The sequence below is a fragment of the Caloenas nicobarica genome, chromosome 3 (assembly GCF_036013445.1).
Source record: "Caloenas nicobarica isolate bCalNic1 chromosome 3, bCalNic1.hap1, whole genome shotgun sequence".
Taxonomy (NCBI): Eukaryota; Metazoa; Chordata; class Aves; order Columbiformes; family Columbidae; genus Caloenas; species Caloenas nicobarica.
In genome coordinates, this window is record NC_088247.1 from 109441854 (window position 1) to 109466883 (window position 25030).

The 25030-nt window shown below is 48.1% G+C and overlaps 1 protein-coding gene across 3 annotated transcripts in view; it reads right to left on the reverse strand.

The window, feature by feature from the left end:
• SLC8A1 (solute carrier family 8 member A1) overlaps positions 1–25030 on the reverse strand; it is a 141938-nt gene that overhangs the window by 100777 nt on the left and 16131 nt on the right. For 2 of the 3 annotated variants that reach the window (XM_065630649.1, XM_065630647.1), the window contains exon 2: positions 11546–13381. In XM_065630649.1, coding sequence (XP_065486721.1) covers positions 11546–13344 — 1799 coding nt within the window. In that variant the 5' untranslated portion in view covers positions 13345–13381. Of the gene's footprint in view, positions 1–11545; positions 13382–24444; positions 24462–25030 lie in introns of those variants that run through there. The other variant, XM_065630648.1, reaches the window with a different exon arrangement.

A 25030-nucleotide genomic window follows, 5' to 3' on the forward strand; every position in this document is an offset into this window, starting at 1 on the left:
GTTGATTTATTCTAGGCTCTTTTAGGTACAGAAGCAGACCCAATCTGACTGAGCTTCTTTTGATGGCAGCTCCTGAGCTTGCCTGCAGATCTCATCTGTTGCCCAGAAAACCTTCCCGGGGGACTGCTAGCAGCTCTATGAGCATCCCAGGCATTCTCTTAACAACACAAGGCTAAATTTCAGTATGCTCGCAGGGTCTGAGGACAGGTGGCTTACTTTATCTCCATCCTACACCTGCAGGCCTCATGAACATAGATGTCCACAGAGGGACCTGCTTCTTGGTGGAATCTGTTGTTCAGCTCACTTTGCCTTCTCTCTCTGCACTGCTAAGGCATGGCTAGGACATCTCCTTCCTCTCTAATTCTTGTCCAGTTCATGCTTAGCCTGACTCTGACCCAACACTCCCATGCTGCTCTGTTACACTCCTCCATACTACGCTGACCCATTTTCAGGTTTTTGTATGATTCTTTTTGAGTTTCAGGTCACTGGAGAGCTCACGAATCAGGTAAATCTCCTATTACACTTCCTGCCCTTTCCCCTGGGGCATTAATATGCAGGACTGATATCTTATACCCCTAGGCCCCATCACATATACAGTCGCTAAGGATGAACATAAATTTCAATAACAAAGTCCAAATTGTGAATGCAAATCCACCGAACTAAGCAAATACAAAGCCCTGTGCAGAGTCTTGTGCCAGGTAAAACCTGGTCCCCACCTGCATGAGCCAAAGCAACAGGTTTTGTCTCAGATCCATCCTCCCATTCTCAATGAAACCAGTGTGTCTCTCCCCTGCTCATCACATATCTATTTATTGCAGACTCCCTGCAGAACAGAATTTTTTTTCTGCCTCATGTACTCTGACACAGCTGTGTAGTCATGTGACAGCTGTGCAGTGTTAGGACAGCAGAGCCTGGGCTGCAGAATGGCATTGTCAAGAGGAAAAGGAGGGCTGTGGCTGAGGACACACAACTCCTCGAAGGACAATGTCCATGGTCTCCAGACCCACATGTTTCTTGCTCCTGTGTAAAGGCATGCCAAGGTAAGTCATCTGTCACAACTCCAGCAAGAGAAGCACTCAGGCTGCACAGGTAAGGTCTTGGGTCAGAGGATCTGGGAGTCCTGGTGGTCGACAGGTTGACCATGAGCTAGCAATGTGCCCTTGTGACCAAGAAGGTAAATGGTATCCTGGGGTGCATTAGGAAGAGTGTGACCAGCAGGTCAAGGGAGGTTATCTTCTCCCTCTACTCTGCCCTGGCGAGGCCCATCTGGAGTACTGTGTTCAGCTCTGGGTTCCTCATTTTAAGAAGGACAAGGAATTACTGGAGAAAGTCCAGTAGAGAGCTACAAAGATGATTAGGGGTCAAGAACATCTTTCTTATGAGGAAAGACTGAGACAGCTGGGTCTGTTCAGCCTGGAAAAGGCTAGAGATCTTATTTATGCTTATAAATGTCTCAAGGGTGGGTGTCAAGTGGATGGGACCAGACTCTTTTCAGTGGTGCCCAATGATAGGATGAGGGGCAACAGGCGCAGACTGAAACACGGGAAATTCCACCTAAACATGAGGAGAAACTTCTTTATTTTGAGGGTGACAGAGCACCTGAACAGGCTGCCCAGAGAGGTTGTGGAGTCTCCTCTGGATACATTCAAAACCCGCCTGGACACATTCCTGTGCAATCTGCTCTGGGTGAACCTGCTTTAGCAGGTGGGTTGGACTGGATGATCTACAGATGTCCCTTCCAACCCCAACCATTCTGTGGTTCTGTGACAGCAGAGCCAAGGCCACATGAGCTGCACAGAGACAGGAGGGTGAGAGCCAGGTAAAAAGAGCAGCTGTGAAAATGCCGGCACAGGCTGAGGACAGGAGCCATCAGCATTGTAAATCTGAGAGGCTGCCTGGGAAGTTTAAGGGGCTGAGGAGCACTTTAATGGATTGATATATTTCTACTCTAGATCGTTTGCAGAAGCCAAATTTATAACTATTTTGTTTTCCTGGAAGCAAGCAACAGAGCTTGGAAAAGAACTCAGAGCAAAACAATCCATTTTGTTTTGGTTTTTTCTGGACCCAGCAATAAACTTTGTCCTTATTGTATCTCGGCCAGCAAGACAACAGCTTTGTCACCTGGTGACAGTGCATCTGGCCGCTGGGACAAGGCTCTCCTCAGGGCGTACTGCGCCTGTGATTAATTTACAGCCACATCACATGACCCCAAAATAGTGCAGTGTGTGACTACTGCACACCAGTGTTGTATCAAGAGCAAATAACCAGAGGAATCACTGTCGTGGTTTAACCCCAGCTAGCAATCACAACCACGATAGCCACTTGCTCGGTCCCTGTCCCACTCCCCTCCAAACAGGGGAGAGAATTGAAAGGGAAGGAAGAATCTTGCGAATTGAGATAAACACAGTTTAACAAAATAACAAGACAATACTAATATACCACTACTACTACTAAGAAGATGTATTAAATGGAAAATAGAATATGCAATAAAAGATACTCAATTCAGTTCCTCACAAACTCTATCTGCACCGAGCAGCCAGTCCTGGGAAGAGAATGAGCACCCTGGTCCCAAACAGCCCATCCCAGAGAGACAAGAGAGAAAAAGGCAGAAAGGCCCAGTGGCCTCTGCAAAATGGCAGGATGGGAAAAGGCTGAAATAAAAGAAACTCACAAATGGAACTCCACCGAAACGGAGCAGAACCAGAACAGGTCTCCATCTCCCTCTCACTCTCCCTAGCCGGAAATCTGACTCCCGTAAATATGAAGCACGATGCTAATGGCATGGAATATTCTCACTGATCAGCCTGGATGTCAGTCAAGGTCTGCCCCATCCATACCCCAATTCCTAATGGCCTCACACCTGCAGGCAGAGAGCTGAGAAAGACTTTGGCTCTCAGACAACAACTAAGATAAGAGCAAGCTCTTACATTCTCTTTGCTCCAACTCAATGATGCTGGAAAGTTACTTGAAGAAAAACATAAATTCTGTCCCGAGGTGTTATCTTCTTGTTCTCAAACTAAATCCAAACAATGACCATGCTAGCTACAAAAAATAAAAGTTGCTAACTGCATGAAGAAAATTAACTCACTTTCAGTCAAACCAGCACAATCGCACAAGCACTTCAAAGAGCAAAGAGACTTCCTGACAACAATGCTATAAAATGTAAATCATCACTAGAAAAAAAACCAAGGTAGTATCTGTGCACTGGACTCTACTCAGTCCATCTTCATCCGTGTCCTCAGCTATTTGAGAGCAGAGGACCTTCCCCTGGAGCAGGCTTTGCTCTGGTGGAACAGGCATAAGCCATCAGCTCCATCTTTCTCCTTCTAGCTCTCAGTTCACAGAAATCCAGTCTGTGCCCCTGTTCTTCATTATTGCTCTGCTTCTATTGCCAGACACATTTTTATGTTACTTTGATTGTGTAGGAAGGAGTCCAGACACTATGGAAATGGAACCATATAGGGACTGGACAGAGGAGGCACATGCTGGTCACCCTCTTACTTGCACAGCAGTGGGAATATTTTCTCTCTTACACTAAGATATTTTTAAAACAGAGAATGCTGTTATTATTTGTTGTCACCCAGGATCCAGCATTGCCATTCTTGGAAATCAGTGCAACGCGTCCAGTGTCAGTGTCAGAAACATTATTAGTGGAGTTTTTGATATCTCCCAAGATGTCCTCAAACTAAATGGCATTTATGACTTAGAGAGGGCTGATCTCGACTCCAACCATGCCTGAGACTGCAAAGCAGAGAACATACCCATTAGTACCACTGCGGCTAAGCCATGTATCCAGCCATCACAAACACTGTGGCTGTGAAAGACTTTTAATCAAAGCTCCTCATCTTAGAGTACTGTAGCAATACAGGTGGTTTAGCAATACCAGACTGTGAAGGTTAAGCTAACACAGTTATTCTATGGTGCTGGAGAACAGGGCAAGGAGAAGAGACAAGGGATAGTATAGGTGTCTTTCCCCTTGCATGGCAGTGATGTGCATGTCCTTGCTAGTGAACATGCAGTTTTGTCCCTGATGTGAGCAAAGCCAGTAGGAACACATACAAGGCAGATTCGGACATGGGAGACTGTGCATCACCTTTGGTATGCCTGCCTGCCAAGGGCAGAGCTCCATCACATACCCCTGCCAGCGGAGAGCCGGCTGACAGCACTCCATCTGCCTGCAGCACATGGGATGATGCCTTTGGGCTCAGCCTCTCCCCCAGGGGAGGGTCTACTCTGACTCAGCCAGTTGTCTGCCAGGTCCAGCTTCTCCTTTCTGTTTGGCTTTGGATGACAGCAGATGTTTCTCTGCCCATCTGCACAGATGCTTGGATGCCGGCTGTGGTCAGCTGTCTGCTTTTTGTTCTGTCGCTCGCCTTCGAAGCCCACAAATGCAGCCCTGCTGCTGGAAGAAAACTACTGAGCACCATACACTGATGTCAAACCTGAGGGCAAAGTATCAGAAGAAAGAAGCTTTTTCCCAAGGCAGATGCACAACTCGAACTCAGCACTTGCATCAGGGTCCTGGGTACCGACTATTTACCTCTCCTTGCTCAAGGATTTGCCAGAGTAAAGGATCCCATGTGCACAGGAGGGAGAGGGACAGATCCCTGCTCTGTTGACAAGGCCTGCATATCACAGCTGGTGTTAATGGTGCTGCTGGCAGTGCTCAAGAGCATGCCAGGGAAAGAACAGAGCCTTCAAAAGGGGGACAGGACTTCTCCTATCCCCTTTCTCAACTCCCTAGCAAGGAGCTGCAGAGCAGTGCTTCACCCCAAGATAACTCTTTACCACACCAACAAGCTTTGCTAAGGTTGATGCTTTAATTTCTTAAAACAAGCCTAGATCCTCTGTTTTATAAATTACTACAATGCATTTAATAGGTAGCCTTTTCATAAAGGAGCACAGCGGATGTGTACACAGGCCCTGATGAAGCTAATAACTGCCTCTCAATGGCTTTCAGAGAGTTATTACATATTTAAGATCCAAGCTCCCTTAATCAACCACAGAGATGCAGCTGGCAGCAGTAAATTGCCAACAACAGCTCATTACAAATAAGGAAACATTGTTTTTTCAAGGACAAAAACTGTGTCAGTTCTTCAGCAAGAGCTAACCATTCTTGTTCTCGCTCTTCTCTCCCTCGCACCATTCTCCCCAGTCGTGTTGGCTCAACTTGCTTCATGCAATAACAACCTCACTGTCTAATCCCCTCCACAGGGGACATCATCAAATCAAGTTCCTAGATTTCATGACTTATTTGGGCAAACAGCACAGACTGCGTCCCGTGCTTATGCTCCCCAAGCAAGTTACAGGCAGGACTTGTCCTACAACGCCATGATGACATGCCACAGGAGCACAGCCCCTGGCATTAGCCTGGGGAGGAGAGGACCAAATCAGGCCATAAGACACTTAGAGACACAATTGCAAGTATGTGCTTTGCAGGCTTGAGAGCTGATGTGGGACTTGGGAAGGATTTTTTCAGCCTATATGTACACACCATATCTGTGTCGCTCTGTGCCCAGTCTGTGTGCACAGGACAACAGCAAGCACCTGCAGGCTCTCGGTTGCAGGAAAAAGGGGAAGGTCTATGAACATCACACGGCCTTATTTCCTTGCTGTCTCCTAAGCCCCCCTCCCATTGGGGTTGTCCAGTGCAACCAAGACAAGAGCACAGCAGTTTAAGAAAGGTGCACATGGCTGGGAGATATTAAGGTTAACATTTTAGGAGTGTTCGGGAAAGATTGAACATTGTGCAAACTAAGAGGAGAAAAAGAAAAGCTAGCTCACCCTGTTATATCTGTACCTTCTCCCCTGCAAAGGGGATGCCCAACTTTTGGTCTTCAAGACCCAAAGCAATTATAAGTTTCAGTCCCAGGGAACTTCTCCCCAAAACTCCCCTGGAAAGCGAAACAGGCCTCCATGCCATGTCCCAGCCTCGTGTGACACATGTGCCCAGCTCCTTGCTGTGGGCCATGGCCAAGGCCACCTCCCATGAGATGGACCCAGGGCACTGAGTGCTCCTGTCACAGACTCAAGACCTAGGTCCTGGTGGCCATATTTGAACTGCCTGGAAGTTCCACTGGGCCGGGTGAGACTGTCAGTGCTGAGGGGGAGATATGCTCTAAAAACCAAGCTGGGTACGTGAACCAGGCTGAGTAAGAGTTTAATCTTTGTTTGGTCTGTTTTGATATCTCACACTGTGCCTCCAGACATTAACGCTGCACAAGCCGGGGGTTGTAAGGGAGGGAATGCACACTGACCCACACAAAGTGGGACAGACAAAGAAAGAGATATCGTGTTCAATGATGAAATGTGAAAAGGGGAATTTTTGTTTGCTTCACCTTCAGCCTGATTTACAGTGGTCTCTCTGCTGCATCAGAAAACTCTCTGCTCTTCAGCTGCATCCTACTGCAAGGCTGACCATGATGGAGGTTTTATATTTTCCTCTGAAGCTGCAGGCCACAGATGCAAAACTGAGCTACAGAGGTCCCAGGGCTGAGTCAGGATTTTATTTTTGCTGTTTCTTCAGAAATACCTCACCCAACTTCTTTTGGAAAAGAAAAGAGGAACTTAAAAAAGCAGTACCACTCGGTTCCCCACTGCCATAATCTATACTTATTGACATTTTTAAAGAGCTCTTGAGAGGGAGGCTATGTGGTCTCTGGGGACACTTTCCCTAAAAATTAGAGGATTTAGTTGATGTTTGTGTCACTTAGTATGTGGCTCCTAGATTTATGCTTCCAGAGAAATGGCAAAGCTGGCTTGGACAAGACAAATTCAGTGGGCCAAGAGTGTCTCTTCCTAAACCTGCAGCAGATACCTTTTATAAAAATAGCTGAACTATATATTATGAACAGCAAGATCTATTGACATAAGATTCTTCATGCATTTAGAGGTGTAACTGCATAGGTGAAATACCAGTTTCATTGGTTATCTACATAATTGTGTGTACCATCTTCCTCACTGACTTATTAATGCAGTAAAAACTTTTGTGGGGTGTGGGTGCAGACATCTGGAATGCAGATTGTAATAGATCTCTAGTTGCAATGGTACCTCTGGAAAAAAGACTACTTTTGAACATAAAAGAACACAGTTTTCATACAGATTTACTGTCACATCTGGAAGAGGTGCCTCTCCTGATATTTTCAGACAGTAAGGAGAAGAGATCCCACCAGCTAAGGAAGGATTGTTTCCTCCTCTAAGATTGGAGGCTGGACCTCTTTTGAATTATTTGGCATTTGCTCAGGAGATAAAAATACACAGACTAGGTGAACCAGTGGCTTCTTTTATGATCACGATAGCTGCAGTAGATGGCTGGGCAGGAAAAGTCTGCATCTACATATCTTCTCCATGTTCTCATCAAGAAAGCTTTAATCATCAATGGAGATGGAAGACAAAGTTGGAGTCATCTTGTTGAGGATGGCTCCAGAGGGAAGGCTCTCCCTTACACTTTAAATCATAGCACCTTGTCCTACACTGACAGCTCAGAACCCCAGGTACCTGTTCAACATCACTAAGACTGGCCTTGCTGAGACCCAAGTCAGACACCTTTAGCCTTCCCACACAGCTTGGAACAATCTGTCATGCACACCGAGATAACCTCATTGCAAAACACATTTAAATGTCTTTTCTTTCACTTGGCAACATTGAACACACAAGCTGTGCTTCAGGAACAAGGAGCAGAAAAGCATCACTCCAAGAGGCTACCAGGCAGTGCTGGGATAAAACTTTCCATAGGAGGACCAACATCTTCTCTGTTATGCATCTTTTTTGGTAGCATCGGAATGAGATCTTTGTTTAAATGCACAGGAGTGGCATAGCTTCAGCAGTTACACAGCTATTTTGTGCGCTCTGGGAAAGGGGACATCAACAGATTGCAAAACGGGAAAGTCTCTCTGGACACTGCAAACAAACAACATGTTACATAATTGAGCCTTTTGGGAACCAGAGGAAGGTCTCCAGAAGATCAGGGCCCTCCCAGCACTTTCTAATTTTACTGGGACTTACCAACAAGCCAGACCTCTAATAATAAATGCTTGTACACAGTTTTCTTTCATCCTTGTGTCCCCCTGCACTGCTCTACCTTTGTAGGTAGTGCCCAAGAAAAACACATCTTACTCAATTTTATCAAGCTGATTGATACAGCCTAGAACGGCAGAGCTGAAGAGGCACTGAAGACCTTTAGAAAGGGCAGCAAAGCCATCTCATGGCCATCAGAGCATGGGAAAACCTGAAGATTTAGAACTTTATTGAATCAAAACTAGCTGGGGAATTGCACCATTCTACATAGCTGTGACTTAGCTGAAGCACAGCAATAACAGAGCAAACAGGCTTTAGCTCTGCAATCCATATTTTGCACTAGCACATCTTCTTTGTTCCCATTAGAGCAAACTCTTCCAAGAGATGCCCATAAGCAGCATCCCCAGCTTCAGGACCACACCGCCTTTGTGCTGCAGGGCTGCCCTAAACTTGTGCCCGGGCAAACACGGGCCTGCAGAAATCTTCTGCAAGCCAGGTTGCAGCATCCAACAACCGAACATGGACTGTAGCAGCTAATTTTTAGATTAATACCTACTGCCTTTCAAGCATGTGAATAGATTGCAATTTGTACAACCTATTTCATTTCTGCCCCTGAAAAATAGGGTGTATACATGTCCTCTCCCGCCTGAATGGAGCAAGCCCCTTGGCCAACATATAGTCCTGTAGTTGTCACCTCCTCCCACCCCATTTCCCAAGCCCTCATCTCTACCAGGCTGCAAACTCCTGAAGTGATGCTCAGAATAATGGAATCATTTTGTTTGGAAAAGACCTTTAAGATCATTGAGTCCAATTTTAACATTGTTAAGTCCACCTCTAAATCATAGAATCATAGAATAATTTTGGTTGGAAGACCCTCAAGATCATTCAGTCCAACCATAACCTAACTCTAGCACTAAACCATGTCCCTAAGAACCTCATCTACACACCTTTTAGACACTTCCAGGGATGGTAACTCCACCACTTCCCTTGACAGCCTGTTCCAGTGCCTGACCACCCTTTCCAGGAAGAAATGTTGCCTAATATCCAATCTAAACCTCCCGTGGTGCAACTTGAGGCCATTTTCCCTTGTCCTATCCCTTGCTACTTGGGAGAAGAGACCAACACCCTCCATGCTATAACCACCTTTCAGGTAGCTGTCAAGAATGATAAGTTCTCCCCTCAGCCTCCTTTTCTCCAGGCTAAACAGCCCCAGTTCCCTCAGCTGCTCCCCATCAGACTTGTGCTCCAGAACCTTCATCAGCTTCATTGACCTTCTCTGAACTCGCTCCAGCACTGAAACGTCTTTCTTGTAGTGAGGGGCCCAAAACTGCACAGAGGATTCCAGGTGCGGCCTCACCAGTGCCGAGTACAGGAGGACGATCACTGCCCTGGTCCTGCTGGCCGCACTATTCCCATGTATACATACTTCCCATGTACTATCCCTTCCTGCGATTCCAGGGAGAGAGAGCTTAAAGGCAATACAGCTATGATAGCAATGCCTTGGCATCTCCACAGAAAAAAACACACTCAGGCTTCTAAGAAAGCTGTTTTCCTCAATTTTTTGCTTGCTGTGCACATACTGACAGCCAGTAAGAAAAGGCAGAAGGAGGCTTGCTGTGAGGAGGGCACACCAGCATGCCCCGGGATGTCAGCCCATTTTCAGCACACTCCTTGTTTCTGGGCTGTTGGCAAAAGTCAGCAGTGGAAAGCTTAGTGGAGGACAGGCCACCAGCACAGAGAGTAGGGACAGCACAGTGGGCCCCGGCGCAACACTGAGGAGATGGCAGTGCCATCCCACTGTGAAACCCCACCTCACAGGCTGAGCTCCAACAGGCAGTGCAGATGCAGGTGACTTTATCTTTGATGAAGGACAGCACAGAGATCCTGGACAGAGTGATGGATCCAAGAGAAGGGGGGAGCCCAAGCCCCTCTGAGAGCAGTCACAGAGCCTGCAGCCATTTGTTTGGCCTGCCATGTAAACATGTCTCATCCCAGGGGAACTGAGATTAAACATCACAATCTTCCTGCCAGAAACCCAGTTTTGCTAGTGCTGAGTGACCTGGTTAAAAATAGCCTTTGGGGGATATCCTTATAGCCCAGTTCATTGCATCTCGCAGACAACTCCCTGCTTCTCCCAAAATGGGAAAATAAATAAATAAATAAATAAACAAACAAAGTAACTGCTTTCCTCTCTACTAGAGTAGTTATTCAGGAGCCAGGAACAATGGCATATCGTGTGCTCTTGACACTTGTGTGAGCAACTTTCACGTTCTGGCCTCCAGACTGCTGGAGCTGTGAAGTTCTTGCTCAGTTTTTCCTGAGAAGTCAAAACCCCAACTGTTCTAATACCCTGCCTGAGAACTACAAATAGGTTTTGTTTTTTTTTTTCTTTCCTCCTACTTCAAGAAGTTTTATGGTTTCCCCATTCACTTCATTCTCCCTGTGCACAGAGAGCAGATACGAGTAACAGGCAGAACAAAAGGTCCACTCTTGGCACTCATCATGGGTCTGTCTCAGCTCCTAAGAGACCAGTTGTATGATACACAACACCTAAGCCAACATTCAGCTCTCCCTTGACACAGCCGTGCCATTTATCAGGGAATTCTCCAAGTTCTATGCAGTGGCTTTGTGCTACAGACTCCACTATTGACAAGGACTGATCTTCAGACACAGACTTCACTGTAGGAAGAGCCTGAGGCTGGAACAACACAACTCCCAATGCTTGTTTCTCCCAGAGCCCCAACTGGTCTAGGAAATATCTTCATGACATACCCAAGGATAGATGTTTTCTACTGGGCTATTTTATGTTCACCACATAATGTAATAAACAAGGCTACAGCACTGATTTTTTTTCTACCATCCACCTAGCGACACTCAGGAGCAGCCTCCAACAACTTTAAGCCTCTTTTTTTTTATTTGCAAGCAACCAAATGTGGCTGCAGTTGCATCCTAACCATGACGCTTCTCTGCATGATGATACTTTTTCAGGACATGCATTGTACAATGACCCAGGCCTGTAGCCTTCAGAAGAGGAGGAGGTGAAGTGACCTTCACCAAAGCCCTGAACAGAGCACTGGTGGAACAGTCTGTGGCCCAGTCCTGGATGACCTGACTCTCAACAGGCAAGAGGAAGTAGGTACCACAATTCATACACTCAGTTTAGGCCCTTCACAAAACAGGTCCTTATGACTGGGCGGTAACAGCCACCTCAGTTTTGTTTGCTCCTCTACTGTAGAGCTGAGGCTAGAGAGATCTGTGCGGCACATGGATAGGGTGCAGGAGGCTGGGCTCACAAACCAGTCCCACCTTCCTGCTGCTGGAAGGGTGGAATGCCCCTGAGCAGGCATCACTCTCTGGTCTGTTAGCAAGGCAGGAACGCAGTATTTCAGGCTCCACAAAGCACATAAGGCCATTCGTGACTTACTGCTATGTGCTGACACCCAACACCTCCAGTGCAGCTCTGGGAGCCATGTGCATTTAATTTCAGGAGAAATGGAGACTGTAAGTAACAAATAAAACCTTCACTTACACTATCTCATCATTCTGGAACTCCAGCTCCCCGCAGGTGTCTTCAAAGTCCTCTCCTCCACCTTTGGCTGAGCCTTCAATGGTTTTGTAGGGCACAATAACATTTCCTCGTGCACCAGAGGTTCTCAACACTTTCACTTCCATGGTCCCTACACTTTCACTGACATGTGTTACTGGTTCCTCAAAGGTGAAGATGCCAGCGTGGTCATCGTCAAAGATGGTGACAGTGGCAGTAGATGGTGATCCCAGGCAGGCAAGTGTTGAGACACGACTGGCTTCAAGAATGCCCTCATCTGAGGCCTCAGTGCTCACACGGACGTTGCTGAGATGGACAAGGAAGTTCTCATCCTCCTCAAATATGTCATCATCAATTATGCCAACACGGATTTCCTTCTGGGTTTCTCCAGGCTTGAAGACCACTGTCCCTTCAGTGAACTCATAGTCAGAGCCAGCATTGGCTGTCCCATCCTCTGTCCGGAAGTCAACGTATACTGTGTTGGTCAAGTCTCCTCCCCGGCGAATGACGGTCAGGGCGACAGTGCCACAGTTCTCCAGACACTGGTAGGTACCCTGCTCAAAGTAGAGCTTACTGATGGGATCGTTTTCTGCCACATCACTGTTGACCTCATGCATGCTGACAGCTTTGCGGGCCTGATCTGCAGCATGTCTCTTCAAGATGTTGCCAGCTCCCGTCATGAGCCGAGTAGCCTGAATGCGGTAAAAGGCCCTGCTTTTCTGCTGCTGGCTCAGGACCTGGTAGTTGGCCAGCTCTATAAGCTGTTCAATTTCCTTGTCGGGGTGCTTTTGTTTCAGCTCCTTCAGGATCCGAGCCATTTCCCTCCTGGCTTCCTCATCATCCTGGTCTTTCTCATCCACCTCCAACACCAGTGTCCCATCCAAAAAGTTCTCCACATGAGAATTAGCAACCTTTCCATCCATCTCAATATCAGCTTTGGAGGAGGGCCGGTCACCCTCATGCTCAATGATCATGCCTCTCTGCTTGCCAGCTCGATATTTCTTGTAGACATACTTGTAAAATAAAAGCCTCCTGTCAGCTATCCAGGCAAACACTACACAGATGGGGAAGAAGAAGAAGGTGAGCAAGCCTTCCCAAACCTCCACAATCCCAGGAGAAGACACAGATAAAATAATGTAAAGCCAAGTGTAGGCAAAGATGCTCCATGCCGCTGTAACAAAAAACACTCGCAAGTGCTTGATCTTCCTTATCTCTCCATCTGGAACAACGTAAACACAGATCGCAATGATGACAAACATGTTAAATGCAGCACTCCCCACAATTGTGCTTGGCCCCAAGTCCCCTGCTGTGAAACCATGGCCACACACTTCGATAACAGACAGGAGAATCTCGGGGGCAGATGAGCCCAAGGCCATCAGTGTGAGATTAGAAACGGTCTCATTCCAGATCCTCACCGTGGTTTTGCTGGTCTCACCATTGGGCTTCTTGATGGTTATTTCCCGCTCTTGGGATGTGATGACTTCGATGGAGGACATGAAGCGGTCAGCTATGATAGATACTCCCAGGAACATGTACACCATTGCTACAAAATACACTGTTGCCCGAGCGATTTTGTCACCGAATGAGGGGTCTTGGGGTTCCCATATTGGTAAAATCACACCCTTTTTGCAGATGTATGAGCCAGTGCACTCCTCAGTGTCATTCACAGGCAATTCGCTGGGGGTCTCTGCATGTATGCCATCTGCATGGAAGAGCAACACCAGCACAATGCTCAGGAGTTGGAAGCTCACTGGGAAGGTAGGTGGGTGAGTTGCTCGCGACATGGCCACTTCCACCGAGCAAGCTCCAAATGTTGTCAACCTGCAGAGACGAAAGGAAAGATACATTAAGTGAGGCCGACTAGGGATAACAAGATTTTCTTCTACACTCTGTTTATTTCCTATCTTTCCCAAACATATAATCAAGTTACCCTGTTACTCAAGAAGACCCATCTTATGAGACCATTTGTGTTATAATTACTGCAGTGTTACATGTACAAATCATCCAGCTCAGTTATCTGAACAAGGATGGATTCGGATGCTAACAGTGGGCTAGCACCTTCCCCCTTTAGCTACCATGATGTTTAACACCACTTTATTTCTCTTTGCTGAAAGCCTATTAGTTCAATTGCATTTTCTGGTTTCTCATCTAATTAAAGCCCATCATTCTGCTTCACAACTAGCAAGAGTGTTTCCCATTTCAAAATTACAGAGCACCCACTCACTGGAGTTCAGGCTGAGAGCAGGACAGGACAGGGAAATCTACTATCCCCTTGTCATTAAAAATATATATATATACACTTGCTGCTTTTAATCACTGTAAATTCTGTATTTCACAGACTTTTCTTGCTCACAGTCCTCTCAAGCACCTACTCCACATCAGATATCTGCACAAAGTGATGTCAAGCCCTGGCAAAATCTTATTCTTAACAGTAACTTGATCATAAGGTGCACCAGTAGGGCAGTCTTTAAATAATGATTTTGGAGCCATTCCTTCCACAGTGCATCACTTTGCACCTTCCCAAAACTGGAAAGAACCCCATATGCAGCCAAGCATGGCTCTCTTGGCATGCTTCGAGAGGAAACCTGTGCCTGTGCTCTTTTCCCACTAGGTCAGTTTTGACGGCTTCCCCTTCAAGAGCCTTTCTCACTCCATTTACATCCGTCATCAGGCATGACAGCAGTACTTGCCCTTGTCCCGCCTCAGAATTTTCCAGCAGTGTAGAGGAGCTGTTAAAGAGGTTTGCAGTTAGTTAGCAGTGCATAAACTGACAGAACAGATGCCTTTAAGTACATAGAGATGCTCAGTGCAAAAACCTGAGCATGCTCAGTGTGACATTCTCAAATCTACTAACCACTAAAAGCCAGATTCATAGTTATTAAAGCTATATTTTCTCTTCAGGGAGAGCCTTTGCTATACTATGCTTCTCCATTCCAAGTTGATTTGATCACATGGTACTTAAAAATGTTTCTATGAAGAGAGGAAAATGAGTATGTCAATACCTTTGCTGGAGAATACAAAAGGCTAAATTAGTTTTGCTCATAAAAAATCCACATCCCAGAAAGAAGAAAAAAAAATGCTCAGCCATGAAAGGTTTCAACTCCTAAGAGTAGGATGGTATTCCCAGGCCAATATCAGAGATGGGACACAAGCAGGAGATCCACTTAATACCTCCCAAAGTCCAGCCTCTGCAATGTCAGGCAGGTCTCACCCTACCATGTGCCATCTGCTTGGTGTCCAGCAAACACCACACCAGGTCTGGCAGCTGCACAGCTGCCTGCACTTGGAGACACAGATCAGCCGATCCACACTAAGGCTGCATCCAGTGACAGCATCCCAGGTGTCACCTGGAGCTGGTCATAGCCAGCACGACCCAAGCAGGATGGCTAAGCACACCTTCCCTCTTCCTCCTGCAAGAGGGCTTGTTCCACAGCACAGCTGGGAACCAGGCGGGCTCTCTGGCCACACAGCAGGCTACATGTGCTGCATTTCTGACTGCAAAAGTACAGCCAGGTGGGTGTTCTTGAGGAGAAGCATTCATCTTCCTAAAAAGGCACACACTAAAACCTCCTTGAAGAAAAGCACCTGGTCACCACCACCCATCTCCTTATCCCCCATGACACAGAAATCACCCTTCCTCATTAGGGCAGAGGCACATTACACAGAGACAGGGCTGCACACAAGTGAAGAATTGGCTGGAGGAAGCAATGGGTACCATCCTGCACCCATGTTACAGGATCTACTCCACAAAGAGACATCATAAGGATGGATCAAAGCCCTCTCCTCCATTTATTTAAGTATGCTGTAGTGGGATTATTGGGCTGGAAGCATAATACTGAGGCTTTATTAAGACAGTTTTATATAAATGGCATTTTCTTACCAGGAATTGTTGGTCTGCCTCTCCCATCCTCCCAATTTGCTAATTAAGAAAGGAGGAGCAGGAAGTAAGCAAGTCGGAGAGCTGGGTGATAAGAACAGATAAGATAAACAATAAAAAGTAAGTCTCCTGTATGAAGACAGATTTAAAAGAAAGGAGACGTTTGTGCTAAAAATCCTGCTAATGCTACCAAAACCTCTTACTGCTCTATCCAGAAGCCCTGAACATTGCTCCTTCTGATCACAGTTGCTGGGTACCCTCTGCTTCCCAAAATGCAGGTTGTAGCCACGACTTAGAAATTTGAAGTAAAAAATCGAAAACATGGTGTTGGTAAACAAGAGTACCTTGTTGCAGGCCACTTGCTGGACAGCTGATTTGAAACAGATGTGCATTCATGGGCACTAAAGTTTAGCCTAAGCATGAATTAGTCAGCCAACATCTGTACCCCTGCGTTTCACACTGCTCTAAACCAAATCTTGGAGACATTTGATAAAGGGGCTGTCAAAACACAGGCTGACTTGGTATGTACTCTGTTTATCCCAGATAGCTTCTAAGTGTAGTTTTTTTAAATATGTAGGCTTCAAAAAAACTTTAGTTTGGGCATTAAATATTACTAAGCTGCATGGTTCTTCCCCCTCTTCTTCTAAAGAGTAATAGTTTCAACAGAAAACTCAAGAGCATCCACCTGCCCTTGTTCAGTTAATTTTCTCCCTGTGGCAAGTCATATCCTTGCACATGTACAATTATTCAGAGCAACCAGGCATTGTGAAATCCCCTTGGCAAGAAGAGGAAACAGATGGTTCTAGAGAAAATATTATGCTTTGGGTCACTGATTTAGGTCATAAAGAATAGGAGAGTCCCATCACACTTTGGACTAGTTCTATAGTCTTAAAAGGATTCAAGCACTGGAAGTCCCAGCCAGAAAAAAGACACCCACAAAATCAGATTAATTAGTCAGTTGAACTTTGTTACCATGTTCTTCCCTTTAGAACATTCTAATGTAAGTTGGGTTTCGTTTGTTGGTTTGTGGTGATTTGTTGGTTTGTTTGTTTATTTGTTTTTAATCAAGTCCCATATTATGTTAAACAGGAGGAAAAAAGGCCTAGAGGCTTGCATCTGAGCAATCCATCTTTCTGGCCTTCCCATCCAGCTCTCAAGGTACAAACAATATTTTTCGCTCAGACAGCAGGAGATAAGAAACATGGAACTTTTCTGGAGAGTTCAGATGGATGAGGAAAGGCTGGAGCTTTGGAAGAAAAACCCATGGGCCTTGGCAATGCACCAGGACCCTTCTTTGATGGCAGTAGTATCCCCCATCTCTATGTTGGATCTTCTCCAGCATTTTGTGGTGCAGTCATCAAGGAATATTCACATACCCTCACCAGCTTTCCTACTTGAACTAGTTCACATTGAGTGTTATTAACACCAGACCTGGGAATTATGAAGAGCTAGAAAATGCTTGGCCATAACATGCTGGTTACACACACAATCAGAGCCTGACACTCAAAATATCTCCATGAAGCAGCTGCTATAAAATTAGCAGCTTTTCTTTATTTGTACAATCCAAAATAAACAGCTTGGTCCCCAGAGACCCTTTTACTCGGCATTTGCATAGGGTCTCGGCGCATGGTCAGCACACTGCTGCAGGCAGAGTGCTAAGAATATTCCCAGACAAATCATTCATATTTTTCTCTAATGAGAAGCAAGGCTACCAGAATGCCAGCCCTCCCTCCAAACCCAACTTTGTTAGCTTTTCATTAAGGTGTCTCAATTGCATTTCCCATCCTGCCCATCAACAATAAAAGCAAATGCAGTAGGAGATTCACAGCATGCCAGGTCAGTAGCCCCAGCAAACCTTTCCTGCTGCAGTGTTCATGGCCTTGGCCTCACTCCCTCAACACCCCTTGGGTCAGACTGATCACAGCAGTGCTGGGCAGAGGCACAAGCTTGGTGCTGGCCATACATGTGTGGTGAGGAGCCCCAAATCACCACCCCAGGCCAGCACAACCCTGCCCATAAGCACTACCCCATGCCTAGGGGAAGCACCCAGAGCTCTTTTTATCACGGAGAGAGTGAAGCTTCTCCTGGGGCTCTGTGAAACTGGCTGCCTGAGAGCTTTCAGGTGGAGCTGGATCTAACCAGGAGAGCCAGGTCCCACTCGGGCTCTCCTGAAGTGGCAGTGTGCCCCTTCCCTTTGCGGACAAGCTCCCCTGGGGCACTAGCAGTTGGTTTTGCACAGTCATGAAGGAAAGCCTGCAAGAGTCCTTGCGGTCCCTTCTAGACAAGCTCAGTTTAGATGCGGGTCCCAGCCAACAGATGTTGGCCCAGCCTTTATTCCAGCCCTTAGTGTTGTGAAACACCAGGAGGGCAGTTGTTGCCCACAGCAGGGCTGGGAGGGTTGCAGACATATTTGCCTCTCTGCTGGACAGGGGAACTCTAGGTTTCACAAATCTGTAGGAGAGAGCTGCTGCTGCCAGCTGGTGCTGCAGCACCCCAGTTCAGGAGCTGCCAGATGGGGAGAAAACTGCTTTTTAGACTCTGCCCTGACCTTTCCCTGGCTCCCACAGGCTGGCTGGTTGCTGCATACAAAGTGAGCCTGAAAGCTGCTCAGCATTTTAGCAAAGCACAGCTTTTCCTTTGCAGCAGCCTCCCAAAAGTCCCATCTCCATTTGGGCACTTGGCCCTTGAAATATCTGCTGCAAGACTCTTCCTGTTATTTTCCTACACCTTTGTATCACACACAGGTTTATGATTATCTGCAACAAGCTAGTGGCACCATAATTTTTCAGAGTACGGAAAAAACACTGCTAGCGCGGACACTTTCATTACAGAAGAAGGATTGGGCAAGGAAGAAAATGGCCTGGGCTCACAAGGAATGAGTCGCTACACAAAGACAGAGAGTGAGACTTCCCATGGTGAATTTTTCCCAGCATTTGAACGAAAACACTCTGCAACACAGAGCAGCTGTAACACAGCAGCATTCACACCATTACAGCCACCACCGATGCTACCTGACAGTGCCTACTTCACTGTGCCATCAGCTTCATAATAAACATTATTACTGTGAATTTACTGCCAGCTTGTATGGGAGAAGGTGTCCCCACAGCTGTGTCACTGTGTATGGAAGGTGGGAGCAGCACCCTCTCCCCACAGGGTGACTGGTCACTTGCTGGGGGGCAGTAAGAAGTTTGCTCTTCACAGGAGAGCGGCTACTTTTTGACATGCTGTGGGGACACAAACAGGAGCATGTTGCAACACCATAGGGACTCCCATACAGCCGTTCCCCATCCCATAGTCAGAGCTAGACAGAGAGGAGCTTTTCCTACTGAGAGTGTGCTGCTGCAGGGCAGTGGGAAGGCAGCTCAAAAACCCCCTTTGCTGGTGTAAGAGGCAAGATAAAGATTATCTCTCTTCAACCAGAGGACCCATAAACTTTGGCAAAGAAGCGGCTAGTAGCTACTGCAAGGCACAGCCAACCTGCAAGCTAGAGGAACAGAGCCTCAAAGCAAGCCAGCTACTCAGTGCTCTGCCAAGTGTCCCTGGTGAAAAGACAACAGTTCCCAAAAAGGCTCCGAGTGAGAGAACAGGGTTTCAAAGCAAACAAGTGCCACCCCCCCTCCCCCAGCAAAAATGGCTATTTCAAGTTATGTGCCCTGTGCTCCTACCCCAAGATCAGACCTCAAGTCTCCAAGTCACCACACCCCTTTCCCAGTTTCTCTTGCAGTAGAGCCTACTGAAAGCAATATCCAGCCTTACCTGGGGAAAGTGCTGCATACCTCACCACCACAGACGGGACTCATACTCATTGCTCTCTCTCTAGAGGGCTAGAAAACCTCTCTACCTCCTCCTGACCCTTCCTGCCCGTGCTGAAGCCTCTACACCTGTGCGTCATTGAAAGCAGCAATCTGCTTCCCAGCAGGGCAGCTTGAGCAAAGCCCATACAGGGAAAAGACAAGACTGCAAGAAAAAAAAAAAAAAGGAAAAGCCCAAACAAATTGTCTGGTCTCTGACCATCAATTAGTAAATCAGCCAAGAGCTTAGGTCCAGCTTCCTACAGCCAAGGGACATAAACCAAATGCCAATAGCCCTGCAACCTATGGGGTGCTTGGAGATTTGTCTAGGCAGCCACAGGCTCCCCTGTCTTCATGTCTGGTCTTGATGCTGACCCATGGCACAGCTTTGGTAAACAGTAGCTCCTGCCAGCTGTGATTTTTACCCATCAAAGCAGGAGAAGGACTCTACTGCCATGCCGGCTGTACATCCGGACCCATGGAGGAAAGTCGCTATGTCCAAACACCATGTTGCCACTCAGGGCTGCGCAGTGTGATGGCACTTTAAACACAGCTTAGAAAAACCTTGGCTCACAGCCCTGCTCTGGCTCTGCCCAGCTCCTTCTCCCTTCCACCCAGTTCTGCCACTCCAAAACAGGCACAGCCTGTTGGCATCTACTGCCATGACCCTCCAGATCTCGATATCAGGAAAATGACTTCCAGGCCATCAGAATCCTGATTGCATCAGTACAAAAAAACATCAAAACCTTTCCAGATATAGTCAGAGGCACAGGCCCTCCACAAAGCCAATCAGTAAAATACATATCAGGCCACCCTGTTTTCTGTAAAGGACATTAAAAAGTTAGAACAATTATCAGTCTGCAACTGATTTTTCCAAGTATCCTATCTCTTCAATGAAGCATCCAATCACTTCCCACAATCTCCACAGCAACTTTCCAAAATAAACAGACAAATAGAGAAAATAAAACAACCCCGACATAAAATTTCAGCCAGATTGGATGAATTTGGTGGCAGCTTGTACAGACTGAGCTTGGAAGTGTGTGTCAGGGAGATTCCAGCCTTGCTTTTTAGCACATGAAGACCAAGTGGCAAATCGGCCCTTTCCTCCATGATTCAAGATCTCAGAAAGGAAAATGCCAGGAAATGAGAAGCAAGGGAGAAACAGTACATTTCTCTTGGGTTGTTTGGGTTGGTTGTTGTTTTGATTTGTTTATTTGTTTGGTTTTGTTTGAGTTTTGTTTTGGTTTGGGGTTTTTTGTGTGTTTGTTTGTTTGGGGTTTTGGGGATTTTTTTTGTGTGTTTTTGGTTGGTTGGTTTGTTTTGGTTTTTTACATCTTCCCTCCTACTCGCTGCTTTCAGACCATTTCTTTATCCCTGTCACCTGCTTTTGGTCTCTTCTTTATCAAGTAGCATCAGCCTCTTCCTCATTATTCCTCCTGGGCTGTTAATGCCTTGCTCTGCCTGTGGATCTCCCTTCCTGATCTAAGCACAGTGCTATCCACTGGATCTCCACGAGCTGACTTTGAGGCTGCCTTGCCGACAGACTGCTTCTGCGATCTCAGGGCAGCCCTTCACCTCCCTGTGCTCTGCGTCTCTGTAAAATGGGAAGAGCACCTCCCATGAGTGCTGGGAGAATAAAACACTGCTAATAAGCCTGAAGCTCCTGGGTAGCCTGAACAGGAAGCATCTGCCCAGAGATGCCCCACAGGGGCCAGGAGAGAGAAATTAGCAGGCCTGTTGCTTGCCTCTCTGCCTGTGTCTGCTCTTCCCTCTGGGCTCATGTTTGCACTGAGTTTGCAGCTCTGTGTGGGTCCCCTGTACAGCAGGATGCTCTTCTGGGCTCTGCAGGAGGAAGAAGTAGAAAGCTTCAAGGGAGCAGAGACAAATCCCCAGTTTGCAGCTCCCTGCACCCATCCAGGGATGAAGAGGTGGGAGACATCCCCCAGAATGTGTGTGGGGAAAGGCTGAGGTGACTGCAGGCTGTGGACTTGGGTGATTTAGACACTGTCCTAGACAGGAACTGGGCAGGTTAGTTTAGGCTGGAGGCCCATCCCGGCACACTCCATTCATCAGCTAGGTACCTAGCCGTGGCTGGTGAAGGGTGGTAACACCTCCTAGGAGAGTCACCCCAGAGGTACATCTTTTGAACCTAGAGGCAGCTGAATGCTAGTGCTGAGCAGACACACCATTTTTAGACCACCAGATCCCAGGAAAGGGAATAGAAGTGTAGATGTGTGCCAGGGCTTGGTTGCTTACCTCAAAAGTGAGGTTAACCATAAAATCATTTTGGTTGGAAGAGGCCCTCAAGATCATCGAGTCCAATAGTTAACCTAACACTGGCACTAAACCATAATCCTAAAAACCTCATCCATATGTCTTCTAAACACCTCCAGGGATGGTGACTGACGCCACCACTTCCCTGGGCAGCCTGTTTCAATGCCTGAAAACCCTTTCTGTGAAAATTTTTTTCCTTATATCCAATCTAAATGTCCCCTGGTGCAACTTGAGGCCATTTTCCCTTGTCCTATCACTTGCTACTTGGGAGAAGAGGCCAACACCCTCCATGCTACAACCACCTTTCAGGCAGTTTCAGGTCTCCCCTCAGCCTCCTTTTCTCCAGGCTAAATAGCCCCAGTTCCCTCAGCTGCTCCTCATCAGACTTCTGCTCCAGACCCTTCACCAGCTTTGTTGCCCTTCTCTGAACTCACTCCATCCCACCCTTTTCCCCAGTCTCCCCCGCTTTCTCTGTCTCCCCAGGAGAACTTTGCAGCAACAAATCTCGTTTCTATTTGTAGCCAGGTTTCCTTAGGAAGCCAAGCATATGAAATCACAGTTTCCATGCCTGTCTGTCCCCCTCCCTCCCAATTTCAGCTAAAATCACCAGAGGGATAGAGATAGCAGAGAAAGCCAATTTCCTACAAGCTTCCTGAAAATAGCTGGAGAGATACCACTCATGCCCTTGGCAAGGGAAAGACTGGTCAGTGAGCTCAGCCCATATTGGATGCCAGAGTTGCAACAGCACAACAACCTGAGCACCCAGGTGCTGCCCAGATTTGCACAGCTGTAGCCATCAATGTACATGAGCTGGGAGCATATGCAGATCATAGCACCTTGAGTTTGAACAGAGCTCCAGTTTGTTCACTGTACCAGTCACAAGTAGAGCCAGTATTGCATGCCATTTGTGCTATGACCAACCTGTTGGCTGGTTGTCCAGTGATGCTCATGCCTTGGGGAACACTGGACTTTATTACAGGATCCAAGTTTCATTAGGATGCTGGAGAACAATCATTTTCCCCCAGTAAGCCAGTAGGATTGTGTGACCCCAAAAACACAGCAGAAAACCAAATTCATTCTGGATGCAATGCTGGAAAACTGCAACCCTGACAGCCTTGAGCAGATCAGGACACTACCAAAGGCCCAAACAGACAGACAAATGGCTATGCCTATGTGGCATCATACAAAGTGCTGTGAAGACTCCCAAGAGCAAGGACATGAGCCAAGTTCATGCTGCGCCATGTTCAGCTGTGCCAGAAGAGCAGACTAGATGCAGCCTGGGTAGCTGCAGGACAGTGAATATTTAAGCCTCAAGAGCAATTCACAGCCAGAAGATCACAAAAAGCTCAGTGAAAGCAGGAGAGAGAGAAGCGAGCAAAGTTTCATCAGCTTGGAACTGTGCTACTTGGTGTTGGCATTCAGGAACACTAGGCAACAATCTCTTCAATCAAACATCTTGAACACAAACCCTGGTACAGAGGAATCCTTGAACAACACAACTCCTCAGCACTGACTTAGGAGTTGTTTATGCTTCCAGAGAAACAGAGCTGGTGGGGTGTAAGAAGAGTCAGGGAAGGCATCAGCTTTCCTGAGGGAACGGTGGTGGGGATTCATGGCTTGGCTGGTGTGTTATGGCTCTAGAAATGCTAGATTATTTCTCTATTTGGGCTAAATGCCTCTGCTGGAAAAGGGGCAAAGCTGCTGTTGAAGAACCAATCGGAACAAAAAGGGGAGGAAGAAACATTTGTCAGACGTACCCAAGGGAACACAAATGCCTTTCTTTGGTGATGACCACTGCCTCAGCCAAAGCCATACAGCACAGCTCCTTTTTTCCCAGCTGTCATCATCACACCAACATGCAAGAACCCCAGCTTCCCTTTTCTAAATAAGAATACATCTCTTTGTGGTGGTGAGAAAAAGCACATGAATGCCTAGGCAGGCACCGGGAGAGTACACAGAGAATCCCAGCCTCTCTCAGCCCCCATTTCCATAGCTCTACTCGCAGATTTCCAACATCTGGGACTGGAGGTACAGTTTCCTGTGAAGTGCAAGCAAAGAGGAGCCCTGAAATCAAACACTTGCACCCATGCGCCTATGACCTTGTGGTTTTACTACAGCTTTCATTTTTAGACTCTAGTTGTCCCTAGTGCTTGCTGCGTTTCTACAATATTTTGGCAGTTTGCTTTTGCCCTGGAGACAGAGCTGAGTGTGGGGTTGCTTAGCATGGCTCTGCGGGGAGTGAAGCAACAAGGCTACGATTAAAGAATTAAACTCGAGATGACGGAAGAGCTCCAGCCATGCTTCCACCTAGACAAAGCCTACGTGATGAGCGCTGCTTAATGCCAGCCCTTAGTAACACATGTCGATCGAGGCGAAAATGGGTACTTCATTGTGGCTGCAGGTGCCTCCGACCACTCACCTCGCTAACCGTTTCAAGGCAGAAAACCCCGGGGCTGGAGGAAAAGCAGCCCTGCCAAGAGGCACGAACACCCCCGCCGGGCGGAGGCACCGCATCCCCGCCACCGCGCACGGGGGAAGATGCCCGTAAGCCCCCCGGGAGGAGGCGGTTTGCTCCAGCCCCCTCCCCGGCCCCACATACCCGGCAATGCCCAGCCCTTGGGGTAGGGGAGAGGTAACCCCCCGCCGCAGCCGCGCCTCCCGTCGCGACATGTCATGATTGGCCGGCGGGGGAGGGGGGCGAGCCCCTCGCCTGCCTGAAGCTGCCGTGTCAGGATTGCAAAAAGCATTGCTGGGGTGGGGGGAAGCATTCTACCTCTGCCTCGCCATCGGCTCCCGCAAGGCTCCGGGCCCCCCATCCCGCCTCCCCCATCCTCCCTCGGCACCGGGGACCTCGGTGTAGAAACCAGTGTAGGGGCGGCGGGGGACTCGTCACGTCGGTCAGGGCTAGGGCCCGGGCGGGGGCCGGTCGGTCGCGGTCCTACCTGGCGGGGGGCAGGAGCGGGCGCCGCCGGGGCCGGCTCAGCAGCGGCGGGGCATCGCGGAGGGGCGTGGGGCGGGTGGCGGAGCCCCGGTGCTCGGCTGCGGCGCGGCGGCGGGCGGGAGGGAGAGAGAGAGAGGGAGGGAGGGAGGGAGAAAGGAGGGAGGAAGGGAGGGATGGATGGATGGAGGGAGCGCGCACACACGCGCGCACACACACACACACACACACACACATACACACAGCGCCCGGGGATGCGCTCAGCCGGCCCGCCCCGCAGGCAGCCTCCCCTCCCTCCGCATCCCCCCGCGGCGCTACGCGGGCAGGGAGAAACCCGCCGTCTCCCCTCCGCGATGTCAGCTTCAGCCCTCCTTCTCCTCCTCCTGCTGGAAATAGTTCTCGATTTCCTTCTCGGAGCGAGGGACTTTGAAAGGCAGGGCTGGTTGCGGACACACCCCCAGCAGCCCAGCCAGCCCTGCCCGGGGCAGCCCCCAGCCCTGCCCTGCCCGACCCCAGCCCTGCCCTCCCTGACCTGCCTGCCTTGCCCGCCCGGCCCGGTCAGCTCCCAGTCCTGCCGCCGTGGCTCATCG